General features: G+C 42.0%; 1 protein-coding gene across 4 annotated transcripts in view; it reads right to left on the bottom strand.

Moving 5' to 3' along the window:
* The window catches only part of KDR (kinase insert domain receptor), a 40815-nt gene extending 28009 nt beyond the window's left edge, over nucleotides 1-12806 (bottom strand). For 3 of the 4 annotated variants that reach the window (XM_059670977.1, XM_059670969.1, XM_059670985.1), the window contains exons 1-7: nucleotides 12435-12645; nucleotides 8810-8903; nucleotides 6448-6644; nucleotides 3433-3563; nucleotides 3027-3195; nucleotides 2289-2428; nucleotides 1479-1656 (exon numbers count right to left, since the gene is read on the bottom strand). In XM_059670977.1, the coding sequence (XP_059526960.1) occupies nucleotides 1479-1656; nucleotides 2289-2428; nucleotides 3027-3195; nucleotides 3433-3563; nucleotides 6448-6644; nucleotides 8810-8903; nucleotides 12435-12501 (976 nt within the window). In that variant the 5' untranslated portion in view covers nucleotides 12502-12645. Of the gene's footprint in view, nucleotides 1-1478; nucleotides 1657-2288; nucleotides 2429-3026; nucleotides 3196-3432; nucleotides 3564-6447; nucleotides 6645-8809; nucleotides 8904-12434 lie in introns of all 4 variants that reach the window. The other variant, XM_059670994.1, reaches the window with a different exon arrangement.
* Between the last annotated feature and the right edge of the window lie 799 nt (nucleotides 12807-13605).

Raw genomic sequence — 13605 nt, 5'->3', positions numbered from 1 at the left:
AGTCACATTCCAGCCCCTCCCACACGTCCAAGTTTTGCCTTTGATTCTCTCCACCCCCCCCACCACCACAACCCCCCTCCCCCCCCCCCCCACCCCTGCAAGCCTAATAATTGCTCAGGTCTCAATTCAAGCAATGTTTCCTCTGTGAAGCTTTCTCTAAGTTCCCCAAGCACTTGGGTGCTCCTTCTCCTCTGCTCCCATCACACCCTATACACACCCCACCACGTGCCCCAGGACTCATCCTCAGACCTCTTCTCTTTATCAACACCTTCCTCTAGTCTCAGGCAAAAGGTCCATTTACATCCTCCTAAATGTTTGCCCCTCGCCCTGACTTTTCTGGCTCCAGGTTTATATGGTATATATCTCCTTTTGGATGTTTATGGGCATCTTCAAATGAACACACCCAATCCCGTTTCCCCTAATCTTACTCCTCCATCAATGTTCCCTATCTCAGGAAGTAAAATCACCACTCACTCAGTTGTTCATGAAAAAAACTCAAAGGTCATCTTCCATTCTTTTTCTCTTACGCCCCCACAGCCAACGAATTAATAGGCAGATCCTATTGGCTCTAACTTCAAAAATATATCCAAAATCAGATCACTTCTCACTACTTCTACCCCCGCCACTTTTTTTAAGCCACCCACCATCTGCCAACTGGATTATTGTGATTAGCCTCCTAACTGGTCTCTCTACTTCCTCCCTTACTTCCTTAAAGTATCCCATATAAAAAAAAGATAAAAATCCTATAAAAACATAAGCCAGAACATGTCTCTCTCCCTGCTTAAAACCCTGCTCTGCATTCCCATATTATAAAACCCCAAATCCTTACCAAGGCTCATAATTTGGGTGCCACATAAATTATCATCTAAACTGAGACATTTATGTGAGTGAAAGAGAAATTAAGTTATTTGCTCAAAGCCCCACAGAAAGTAATTCAATCCAGATTTTTCCAACTGCAAAGCCCATGCTTACTCAAGTGGGACCCTCAGCCTTGCAATAAAATGAAAATCTAAAAACTATCTTAGATAATAACATTCTGCATATTATAGTAATAATAGCACCAACAACAACTACAACAAGTACTATTTAGTGAGCTTTAATCATCTATTGGCTCATCTCACCATTAAAGTTGGGATTTTGAATCCAAGCTATGCTCTGGGCCTCCAGGTCATGTGGCCTCCCTAGCAAGAGTTCAGAAATCTATAATAATAAAAGTGTAATATGCTAATTAGACCAGACATCCTTCCGGCGACCTTCCGGATGAAGCTGGGGCTGTGAGGGAAGCCCGGGTCCCGGGTGCCAGAGGGAAGCTGGTGCCAGCAGCCGGGGGAAGGAAGTCCGGTCTTGCACGAATTTCGTGCATCAGGCGTCTAGTATCTTCTGAATGATCAAAATGGGGTTCACTAGCTGATCTGAATTTATTTAAATTATGTCACATTCCAAAGCACAGAGTAATTCCAAAGGAGATCTTAGCTTACCATGGACCGTGACGAATGTGCTGTTCCTCTTGGCCATCAGCCCACTGGAAGCCTCACAGGTGTACCACCCTTGGTCACTCCGGGTTACACCATCTATAGTCAAGGTGCTCAGAAATTTCTTCATGTCACTCCCAGACTGGGTTTTTAGGTCCCGGTTCACAAGTTTCTTATGCTGATGCTGTAAAACAGTTTGCTAAGTCCAGGATAACATTACCCAGTAGATTCTAGATACCCACAACATCAAGTCTTGGCTCTTGGTGGACATTACTTAATGCTGATAATAGAGATTTCAGAACTTTTAATATATGTAGACAACAAATATATTTGGTTTCAGGAGAAATAAGTGGAACCAAATGAAAAAGGATTTTTAAAACCTCACATAGTGGGAATGAGATGGGTATGAACTGCAGAAACAGGCAAATAGGATCACTGTATAAGGAGAAGTGTGTCTCATGCCACCTCTTGAAGAGAGAAATTCTCTTAAAGGGAAAACAGATCAAAGACTTTGCAGAACAGAGAAATAAAACAACCTGGGAAGATGGGATCATCCAGAGAAAACTAATCTTCAGAGCCTGATTGTAGCAGAGTGGGACAGAGAATTCTTGGCATTGCATCTTCTTTTCCATTAATGTTGCCTGTTCTGCAATTCTCTTAAAGTGTGTGTGTGTGTGTGTGTGTGTGTGTGTGTGTGTGTGTGTGAAGATATTTACATTTTATCTGGCTAGAGAGGTCCTTATCTCTCTCCAGCCAACGCCATTGGAGCTGATTAGCAAAGTATTTAGAGGGCTGGTTTTAAATTGTTAGTGTTACCTTCAAAGAAGGGTATTCCCAGTTGAAGTCAATCCCCACATTTAGTTCAGTTCTTGCTGTACAATTTAAAACAAGCTTCTCTCCAACAGACAGCTCGACTTTGTGAGCGGGGCTCAGAACTACATCATAAATCTTTGACCCTGGAGCAAGTAAATTGAAAAAACAGAAAGTGAGAGGGAAAACAAATCTATGAGTTGGCACAAGCTTTCCCCCAAATGATGCAACATTAACATGTGTCACATCATCTTTCTCTGAGGGTTTCACCAATATTTGGGAGCTCTCAGAAAAATGGCCAGTAGAGATTTACAAAGCAAACGTTCGGGGATCTCAAAGATGTTGGAGCCCAGTGGAGAGAAAAGTAGTAAAATTTGAGTAAATGGCCAATGGGGCCAGCTTTAGTAAATTGCTGAACTTTCCATAAAATAGGTATAATTAAAATAATAGATGCCAAGCAATGCTCTGAACATTAAATTTTCCATAAAATATGCTTCAGTTAATAGTATTCTTTTTCATCCTTGGTCTTGGCAAGAAAAGAGAAAACCTTGATTGCACATGGGTTTATTTGATTTTTTTTAAAAAAAAGAGTAGATATTAATGAGTTGCCCAATACTGTGTCTTGAGTTAATATATTTTTCAAATCCCTGTCTTTCACTCTATACCTAAATCTCCAGGATGTTAATACAGGAAGCCAATCTTTGTGTGTGACAATAATGATATAGAAAGGAACTGTTCTCTTACCTACAACCACAACTATGTACATAATAGACTGGTAACTTTCATCATTAATTTTTGCTTCACAGAAGACCATGCCTGCATAGCTGATCATGTAGCTGGGAATAGTAAAGCCTTTCTTACTGTCCCAGGAAATTCTATTACCATCAGGAACAAACCTCTTTTCTGGATATCTCTGGGTAGAAAGAGAAATATCAAATATTTAATCAAGTGCTATCCAAAAGCAAAATCATGTAAAATGATCACTAAAAAATTGACAATTTAAGAATACAAATTGGTTTTCTTTATTGTCATTTTGACTCTTCCTATAAGATCTTTAAATATCATTCTTGATGTTATATTATAAACAAGCTACCCATCTTAGTAGTTTAAGATTATGACAACAGAAGAGAAGACTGAAGATGTAACTTACTGCACAAAGTGACACATTGAGGTTTGAAACGGACCCAAGACATGGAATCACCACAGTTTTGTTTTTGTTCTCCATGATGTACACAACTCCATGTTGGTCGCTAACAGAAGCAATAAATGGAGATCTGTAATCTAAAAGAAAATTTAATTCTGTTTACTTAATGGAATTTACTGGAAAAGTTGGTTATCTTTCAGGTTCTGAGAAGGATTGGAATTGACATTCACACTAGGGGAAGGAATCCACAGGTCAATCTGCTGGTACATATCTGGCTCCAAGGGTATTCTGCAAGAAGGGGGTGTGTGTGTGTGTGTGTGTGTGTGTGTGTGTGTGTGTGTGTGTTTGTGTGTGTGTGTGTGTGTGTGTGAAAAATCTGAAAGAAAAATCACAGAATGGAATTGACTCCTTTCACAAGGATCATCAATAAGAATAATATATTTTATAGGTTCCACATTTAAATAGACCAATCATTACAATTTTTTCAAAAGGAATGAGTATACTTCTTCACTTTTCATATGCATTTTCATATTCACATATAGATTTTTCATATACATTACATTTTTCATATATAAATTTTAAAGTAAATTTAAATCTTTACACTTTACCTACTGAGTTTTATTGATGTTAAAAAAAAATTCATGCTCTCTTTCTTTAGGCAAATAATGTAAATGCCATGAAAATAAATGAACAAATCCCAAAGGAACTTTAAAATAAGCAAGAAATAATTAATAATTTTTGAATTGTTTTATATGGGTATTTTAAAATTGTGAAGACTCAGTGTGAGATTCTTTATAAAATAATGTTTAATAGTTATTGTGTCTAGTTTAAGATTCAGCAGTCATTAATATCTTCAATGACAAAACTTGAAAAGCCACCATAGCAAAGAGTGAGAAGAAAATAAAAGAGATTTTAATGCCGTTCAAACATTGTTCATACAATGTTCATACGCTGGTGGGAAACTCCTCTGTTCCCCAGAGATAGAGTTGATGTGGAGTGAAATCATGCCTGAACCCTCGGAAAGATAATCGTTCAAGCTGCTATGCCCCACACACCCGACTTAGCATTGTCAGAGCTCTTCAAGATGGTTGGTCCAAGGGAAGGAAGAGTTAATTAAACCAAAGGGGACAAAGGCAACTAATTCTCTCAACAGCAGAAATCAGATTTCCTTCCCAGCTGGAAAGCACAGAAAGGCAGCCAATCCAGCCCACCACATGCCATAGCCATTATCTTGCCAGGCCGGGGCCCACTTCCTGGCTCCATCCATTGCTGGAGGGAATGGGGTCAGAAGAGTAGGGAAGTAAGGTGGAGACCAGAGGGGACATTAAAGGGCTGTCCAGCATTTTCTTTCCCATTGTTAAGCTTCATGACCACGATCTCGAACAGCTTACCTCGTCAACAGGAAGCCGAATTTGATGATATACAAAAGATGAGCAATATACAAATAAACAGTGCTAGGGCTTGCTACTTCTTAACATTGCCTACCATTCATCCATATGGTAGGAAATGTTATAGAGCTTGCTTACAGAAGCCTTTGGAAACTAAATTAACCCCTTGACGTCAGACTAAAGCTATTCGGTAAATCAATTGTATTTCAGTATCCCATGAAAAGGGAAATAAACAAAAGAAACCCAAACAACCACCCATCCTCTCAAAATAAAATATTTACTGAAACTCATGAAATGCGTTTTCACATGTCTCCAGGTTTCCTGACTCCAGGGAGAAGGAAATAAGGAGATATTATGGGAGAGGTTCATCGTGTAGTCTATTTCCAGACAGGCTGAAAGCAGGAAATCCTCACAATCTTCTGAGAAAGCCTGGTCTCCCAAGACTGCCGGATCAAAAGGAGCCAGAAATTCTCAAAGATCTGAGCTTTGTCTCTTTCACATTCTGCAGAGAGGAGGCACAGAATTCTACCTTGGGTCATGCTTAACCTGGACAAAAAAATAATTCTCAAATACTATACAATCCAGGAGGACATGTTATTTTGATGTGTTCTCCACTTTTCCATTGCACCGACTAAACTGCATTATCAAAATGCAAGTGGATATATTCTAAATACATTTTTCAAGCTGACAAAATTCTTGTGCTATAAAAGATGCTTCTGGAAAAAAAGTTGAAGCCATCTTCACCTACCTCAAGTCCTCTGGTATTTAAAGAGATGTACAAATGTAGAAATAAAATGTCTACAAAAGTCATCTACACTGAAAAAAAATTAGTACATCCAAGCAAAATACTATATAATAGTTACATTCTTCCAAATTATATGATAAGTATCTCATTAGTAAAGTCAGGTTTTCACAGGGAAATTCAGGTAGTAGAAGAGTTTTGAAATGCAAAGAAAGAATTCATATTATAAATACTGAATACATGTAACATTGTATTTTATCCTGCAGGGGTGTTAATTGGCCACCATGGTGTCAATCTAGAATGATGTAGCATATCACCCACCATCTCAGACCACACAAAGGAGAGAAACACTGTCCTCAAAGGCCCTTTGAGGCAGCATCTCCATTTGCACCAAAGTATGGGAATAATTGACTATAAAGTTTAAGAGGGAAAAGTTCCTATGAACAAAAGAGCGCCAGATTCCTTGGCTGTTTCCCTGTGCATTCTTGGGGAAATCTCTTACTGCTGTAGATAACCTATCTCTCCACAGAAACCATTCCATAATTCACACTGAATCTTCCTTTTCAAGTATTTCTGGTGTGTGTGTTTTTTCTCTCAAACATCAGAAGGCTTTTTATAAATCTCCATAGCCAATTGTGAACACAGATTTCCCTTAGAAACAAAGATCAGAACGAAACTAACTGGCGAAAGAGATGTAACCGAGCCCCAAGCTCCAGAACAAATCAATGAGTCTTATGCTCAGAGGAAGCCTTGGGAGAGAAGAATTTTGTATATTCCTGTTGGCCAAGAGCCTTTAGGGCGAGCCTTTTGTTGTACTGATTCTTTCTTGCGCCTATTGTGTTTTATAGCTGGCAAATCAATGTGGGAAATGAACTCCTTTTAACCACTTACCTTGAACGTAGACATAAACAATCGAGGCCACATCAGTGTCCTGGTAGAAGCACTTGTAGGCTCCAGTATCATTTCCGATCACTTTTGGAATTGTGAGCGTCTTACAGAAAAAGCCGTCACTGCAGTCGGTCACCTCTACTCTTTTCTCAGAGCCACTCTGATTGTTGGGCCAGAGCCAGTCCAAGTCCCTCTGTCCCCTGAAAAATTAATTCCAGGAAAGTATTAATGTGAACTGCCACATTATGAAGCTGTTTCTAAATAAAAACAAATCAATAGAAGTTCCGGTTCTCAAACTTATATAGACTTCTCAACAGAGTCACACAGACTTCTACCGACAAAGACAGGTGATTTCAACAAATGACAAAAAAAGCCATAGACTCAGCTTCAGAAATCACTTATAGGGATTCCTGAGTTTTTTATTAATTTACTCATTCAACAAATATTTATTAAGTATGTGCTATACGTCCAACTGGAGATACAGCCGTGAAAATCAGACAAAAAATCAGACAAAAATCAATGCCATTATGGAATCTCAGTCACATTGGAGGAGACAGGCAATAAAAAAGTAAATAAACCTCAAAATAGCAGACATTTTTAAAAAAATTACAATGTATTCTTTACACAGTGGTGATAAGTACTACAAACAAAATATAGATGATACGAAGAAAAGAGTGAAGAGTTCTGGAGGGAAGAGTCTTTATGAAGTGGGCTAAATGAATATCAGAAGAAACAGTATTCTCAGCAGAGGGCACACAAATGTAAAGGCCTTGGAGTGGGTACATATCTGGAGTGTTAAGGGAATAATAAGGAAGCCAGAATGGCCAGATAAGAGTGAGCGAGCAGGAGAGTAAGAAGTGAGGTTAGGGAGGGGTCAACTGTCTAAGAGCCTCGCAGGACCTGTAAGGAGTACATTAAGATATAGATTACTTTTTTAAAAACATGTTTTTATTGATGTCAGAGAGAGGAAGGGAGAGGGAGAAGGAGCTAGAAACATCAATGATGAGAGAGAATCATTGATCGGCTGCCTCCTGCACGCCCTCTAATGGAGATGGAGCCTGCAACCGGGGCATGTGCCCTGACTGGGAATCAAACTGTGACCTCTTGGCTGATAGGTCAACACTCAACCACTGAGCCACAGCAGCCCGGCAAAACATAGATTACTTTTATTGCAGCATTTCTCTACAAAGTTCCAAGGAGGATAGTCAATGTCAAGAAGACGGTTACATACTGATCCTTGTTTCAAAGAACTTGAAATTTCATGAAGTTGCAGTTACATTCATGGAACTTCATAGCTTTCTCAGAACATAAGAAATGTTTATTAGGAATTTTAAAAAGGAGTATGAATTTTTTGAGGATTTTAAATATTCTTTGTTGCTGAGGGTAAGAGGCAAATCTAGTGAGAAATGTGTATTGAAATAGCAAAGTTAGAGAAATAGCACCTGTTAATGTAATTTTTCCCCCTAGGTATCGATGACCTACCCTTGATAACGGACTAGGGTATCCTTTACACTCTGCAATTTAAAGTAGATCTGTGTCACTGTGTTGAACACTTGGTATTCAGCAATCATAAACAATGGCAATAAGTTGCCCAAGGTTGTTGGTGGACCCCCAGCACTCTTCTCAGAGGGCAACTTTGCCTCTACCCATCATTCCGCCAAAACACACTGTTCTTGACAAGCTTCTGCATAATCACTACATTGAACCCCAGGGCCTTCTCCTTCTCCTCCTGGGTTAGTGGCTAAAAGGCAAAAATTAAAGGCCTCTTCTTCTTGTCATAGAGGCCTGTTTTCCTAGTTAACAAAACTCAATAATAGTATGGCTTCTTGCTAGCAAGTGAGAAGAGGGGCATTCCAGAATATTGAGCCAGAGTATGAAGTTCATTACCTATGCAGAGTAGGTAATATTAATGGATGAATATTAAATTGCAACCACAGTCAGAATTTTATCATGACATAAAGTTCTTGAAAAGAGCTAAAAAGATGCCCAAGAGCCGCTCACAAGCTGTGTTATAAATATGGCCCAAAACTTCTTCAACCCTATCCCTTAAGGGTAAGTCCTCAACTTCATTTATTCATTCAATATTTATTGAGTGTCAACTATATAATGCCTGGTTCTATACTAGTTATTGGGGGGAATGTGTTGGCAGAGGGCAACAGAAAATATGCCAGCAAAATAATGAAGAATTTTGGGGAGAAAACCTTTCTCATTTTTTCATTATTATGTCATTTCTTAGAAACCTCACTACTTATAAACAATCACTATAAATCTATTACAATTATGCTGTATGGAAATTATTTTTTGCTCAATAATGAGTTACTTAATACAGGAAATACTTATCTACATATCTAAAATCAATCCTTACCTGCAAGTAATCTGAAGAGTTGTATTAGCCATAATTGTAAGGATGTCTTTTTGTATGCTGAGCCTGGGTGGGTCAAGAGAAACACTAGGCAAACCTAGAAACAAATTAAATTAATGAATGTAGTTGCCACTGAGTCAGGCCCAATAGGAAACACCTTCCATAAACAATGCATACTCCATAACTTTAAAAGACCTCTTCAGCAATTCATTAAACTGTGAATTTACTTTTCACCATTCCCAGTAAAAGTTCACAAGCTGTGTCATAACAGGAAGAATGGGCAGATGGTCATAAACCAACACAACAGTTCTGCAATTCATAGAGCTAGGGTGGAGTTCCTGTTTTCCTGCATTGCCAACTTCAAGGTCTTACAAAAGGATATGGGGCATTGAAACCCAATGAACCTTCATCTGATGATCTCACTCCCTGAGGAAAGGACCCACTGACATTTCTTATAAAACATAGGATGCACACATTCACCTAAATTGCTGATTAACAAATACTGCTTAGAGAGATTTCTATATAGTTCATCTGTACCCTGAAGGGGGTAGGAATATCCATGACCTTGTCTCACTTTCCTTTGTCAGGTTTCTGGTAACTAAACTGGCAAAGTTGAAAGATTACATTAAAACCAGTTGAGAGAAACTGAGTAAAATGTCGCATAATATGCCCATTAGTATACTTTTCCTCCGAGAATAGGACTAGAAAAAGTGTAATGTTAATGAATTGCACTTGGGGAATCTCAGCTTAACAATCAAAGTTCTGAGTTCCTCCTGAAACCGAGTTTGGAACACAAGAAATCTGACTTTACTTAAAAATACCATAGGATATATTCCTCACCGTGGGTTAGGTTACTCCACCGTAAGAAAACTGAGTTCTCTGTCAACTAAATGCAAACAGCTACCAGATTTTGGAAGAGTATCAGAAAAAAAAAAAACTGACCATGATGCTATGGTCTTAACTAATATCCAGATCTTCAGAACACCATCTTAACAAGAGATCAATGCTTGCTAAGTACCCAAGCTTAATATGATTGTTAACTCACATCAACTAAGTACAAATGACCTCTAGGCCTAAACTGGCATTGACCTCGTTGGGCAAATAAGAGGGTATAAGCAAATATGAGAGAGTATGAGCAAACAGAGTATGAGCAAATATTCAGTGCAAATATCCAATGCATTGAATCTATGGATCCCAGTGTGAATAGCTGCAGGCAAAATGAGCAACTGATCACACATGTTTTCACACACTCACCCAAATGTGCAAAATAGGCTGCTAACATAACTGTAGATTTGTTGACAAGTAACATACTTAAAAAATAATTTTAAAAAGCTTTAAAAATCTGAAAATCAACTTATATCAACAAATCTTATAAACTACTTGGCATTGGTACCAACTTGTGTTTCAGACAATGCTTGTTGAACTTTACATTGTGTCAGAATGTCCCTGGCCCTACAAGTCTGCATTTTAATAAGCACATGAGGTGACTCAATCATACATGGTCTATGGGTCACTCTTGGACAACTGTTGGTCTTGGATGGTCATGTTCAGTTAATTTGCACAGCACTTTACACTATGAAAGACAAATAATAAAGCAAAATGTTTAAAAGTAAAAGGAAAACCTTCTAATAATGGAGTCCCACTTTGTCTAAGAAGGAACATGAAAACAATTTACTTGGATAAATAAACACTAGGTTGAGAAACATATCAAAAACAGTAACTTAATATAATTTGCACAATTATCCAAATGGGAAAGAACCCGTTATTTAGGCTCATGCATATGAGAGAAAACACAATGGTAGTAAAGACTAAGCTCTGCTCACCCCACCACCAAAATGAGAGATTCTTGAAGATCTTCATTAATTATTTCAACAGATTATCTCACACGCTAGATGTACTTCCCTGTGTTAAAAACATTTTTAAAGTACTCTTCATGGGAAGCCAAAACAACACTATACTTTCCTAGGGACACATCAACAACAACAACAAAAAACTATGCAACAAGGCTATCAGTAATGATAACGTTCAACTCATATCTGTAGACCAACACTCAATTTTTTTCTCTATTAAGCTTCATTCATCTTCATTGGCAATTTTGAGTTCTACTCTTCAGAAAGTTCTAAAGAAATAACTATAAGCAGTACATATGCTACTGCTCAATAAAAAGCCCTTCTATGTTCAAATCCCATAACCAAAATTAATTAATTTGTGCACTGTTACCCTTCCAAAGACAGGAAGGAAAAACAACAGTGCCTCTGTCTCTAGAACTTGATGGCACCAATTATAGTCCAATCCAATTAAGCAACTCACACACTCTGAAAGGGCAACCTCATCATTGTATTCAGGGCAACCTGATTACCAGTTGACTACTGCTACACTATGAAACACCCCAGGCTTAAAAGGAACTCACTTCTTTGTGAGATGCAGAACAAACCACATGTTCCAGACCTTCATTCTCTCCCAATAAAGGGGGAGAGGGAGGGCTTGTCATGGACATAGGAGTGTCCATGGTGGAGCTGGCCCTGATGAACCAAATCATTTTAAAAAATCAATAACTATAGACAAATGATCTGTTACTTTATATGTCTTTAAAAAAAAACACCCGAGGCTTTTCTTTTTATATAAGGAATTTTTCCCTGAATTATTTGATATCTCTCTCCACCGCCACCCACCCCCGCTTTCTCCACCCTGTCCCCTTTCTCACCCTCCAAAGAGTGCAAATCTGGAAATCAGTAAACTGTGGCTACAGAAAACAGATAGGGGCAAGGGGTGGGGAGAGAAAGAAAGAAAGAAAAAAAAAGCAAGAGAATTTATTGCATCAAGAGTATATGTGTTCCTAATCTGGAAGGAGCTAAATATTTGGTGGCAAGGAGAGCGAGAGTGTGCTTAATCTAGGTACCAAGTCCCCTAGAGTCAGTTTGCAGAACGTGAACTAATGACCATGCGCTTACCGCAAGGACCAAAGCGCTTTAAAAGATCTGAAATTGTTTTTCATAGGAAGTGACTGTTACTTGAAGACACTTTGGGAACCTGTCAAAGTCCCGAGTCCAAGCCCCAATTTCCCCCCTTCTCTCTGCGAGGAAAACGGCGTCCTGCACCAAGACGGGACAAATGCCCCCCCTCTCCCCCCCCCCCGCCCCCATCTCATACAGTGAGTGTGTGAGCGAGTTCGAGCCAAAAGGGAAGAGCAGCCCCCGTCACCGCTTGACTCTTTGAGAGGCAGAGCTGAGTGCAAGGTGCTCCCTGCAAGGCCCCTTCCCTGCGCGGGAGCAAGGATGGTGCGAGCAGGGGCCCTCTCTCCACCGCTTTCCCCGCCTGCGCCTACGGGAGCATCTCCTGCCGGCCAGCCTCGGGCGCCTTCCCACCCCGCCTCCCTCCAGCCGAGGCCCCTGTCCGAGACCAGAGTCGTGGAAAAGGAACCGGGCTCAGGAGCCCACCAACTTGCTAGGGAATCTTGGGCCAGTCGCTGAGCCTCGTTGATCAATGAAGGAACACAGAGCGTCCGGTCACTTTCAACTCTCCAGCTCTAAGGTCCCAGGGAGGTCTGGCCTCCGCGTCCTCTCCGCATCCCCATCTCCCCGCCCGCACCCGGCCTCTCAGCCTTCCTCCTGGGGAGCGGGCTCCTTACCCACAAAGGCAGCCCGAGTCTCCACGCAGAGCCACAGCGCGATGGCCAGCAGCGCCTTGCTCTCCATCCCGCACCCCGCGCCGGGCGCAGTGCCCAGAATTGGGGCGCCGGTCCTGTCTCCCCGGCCCGCCCCGCCAAGAGGGCGTGGAGGTGGACCGCGCGCTGCAGCGCAGGACCCCGGGGTGCGCAGGGCGAGGGTGCCTCGGCTCCGGCCTCGGCTGCAGGGTCGCCCGCGGGCGCCGGTAGCAGAGGATGTCCCGGCTGCGGGACAACTCCGGACTTGCTGCAGCGCGCGGGTGCTGTGCGCGCGGGCAGAGGAAACCCGACGATGCACGGCCTGCGCTCCGGGGTCCCGGGACCTAGTGCGGAGAGAGAGCCTGTGGCAGAAACTCTAGAGCGCGGGGGCGGGGCGAGGCGGGGCGGGACCCGGGGCAGGGCTCCCCCCACCCTGTGCCGGCCCCGCCCCTCAGCCCGGTACCCCGCCTGGGTCCCGGGCTCCCATCGCCCATTACATCTCCGTATCTCTCCCTTGGCCCGGAACCCCGCCTGACCCGAGTCCCCAGACGTCTCAGCCGCAACAATCCAGTTTCTGGCAGAAATAAAATGTGGCCGCTGACAGGTTCTGAGCCACTCGGAGGTTCAGTCGGCTGCTGGACCGCCGAGGTGCTGGGGAGCAGTACTGGGAGCTCAGCGAGGGGCACTGCGCCCTCAGGATGCGCGCCAAAGTTTGGGAAGGTCTTCCGTGCCACGCGAGCCTCAGTGGCTGGGAGACAGGTTGGGGATCAGCAGCAGGTTAAAGCAACTGGGGAGAGCCGGGTCCTCAGCTGAAACGCAGGATCGCCAACTGGCCGGGGCTCCGGGGATCGCAAACTGGCCTGGGCTCCAGCCAGTACGGTGTGCTGCTCTGCCAGCACAGCTGTAGTTTACAAATCTGAATCTGAAATAGTCATAATATGCCCTTCCCCAGTTCTCCAAAGTTCCCGGTATTTTCTCTTCTACCTGGCGGCTTCATGTGTTTTAAAGTTACCTGTCAAGCACCCAAACGCATTTAAATTTGAGACACATGCCCCCCCCCCCCTCCCCCTGCAATCTGGCTTTCACCGAAAACCTACCTCAGGCCTCCAGAGAGCTGGAGGTACCCAGGGCTTTGGCACACCCACCACGGGAGTGG

The sequence above is a fragment of the Myotis daubentonii genome, chromosome 1, assembly GCF_963259705.1.
Source record: "Myotis daubentonii chromosome 1, mMyoDau2.1, whole genome shotgun sequence".
In the NCBI taxonomy this organism is placed as follows: domain Eukaryota; kingdom Metazoa; phylum Chordata; class Mammalia; order Chiroptera; family Vespertilionidae; genus Myotis; species Myotis daubentonii.
Note: the sequence above shows the minus strand (reverse complement) of the source record. Positions and strands in the feature narration are given on the sequence as shown.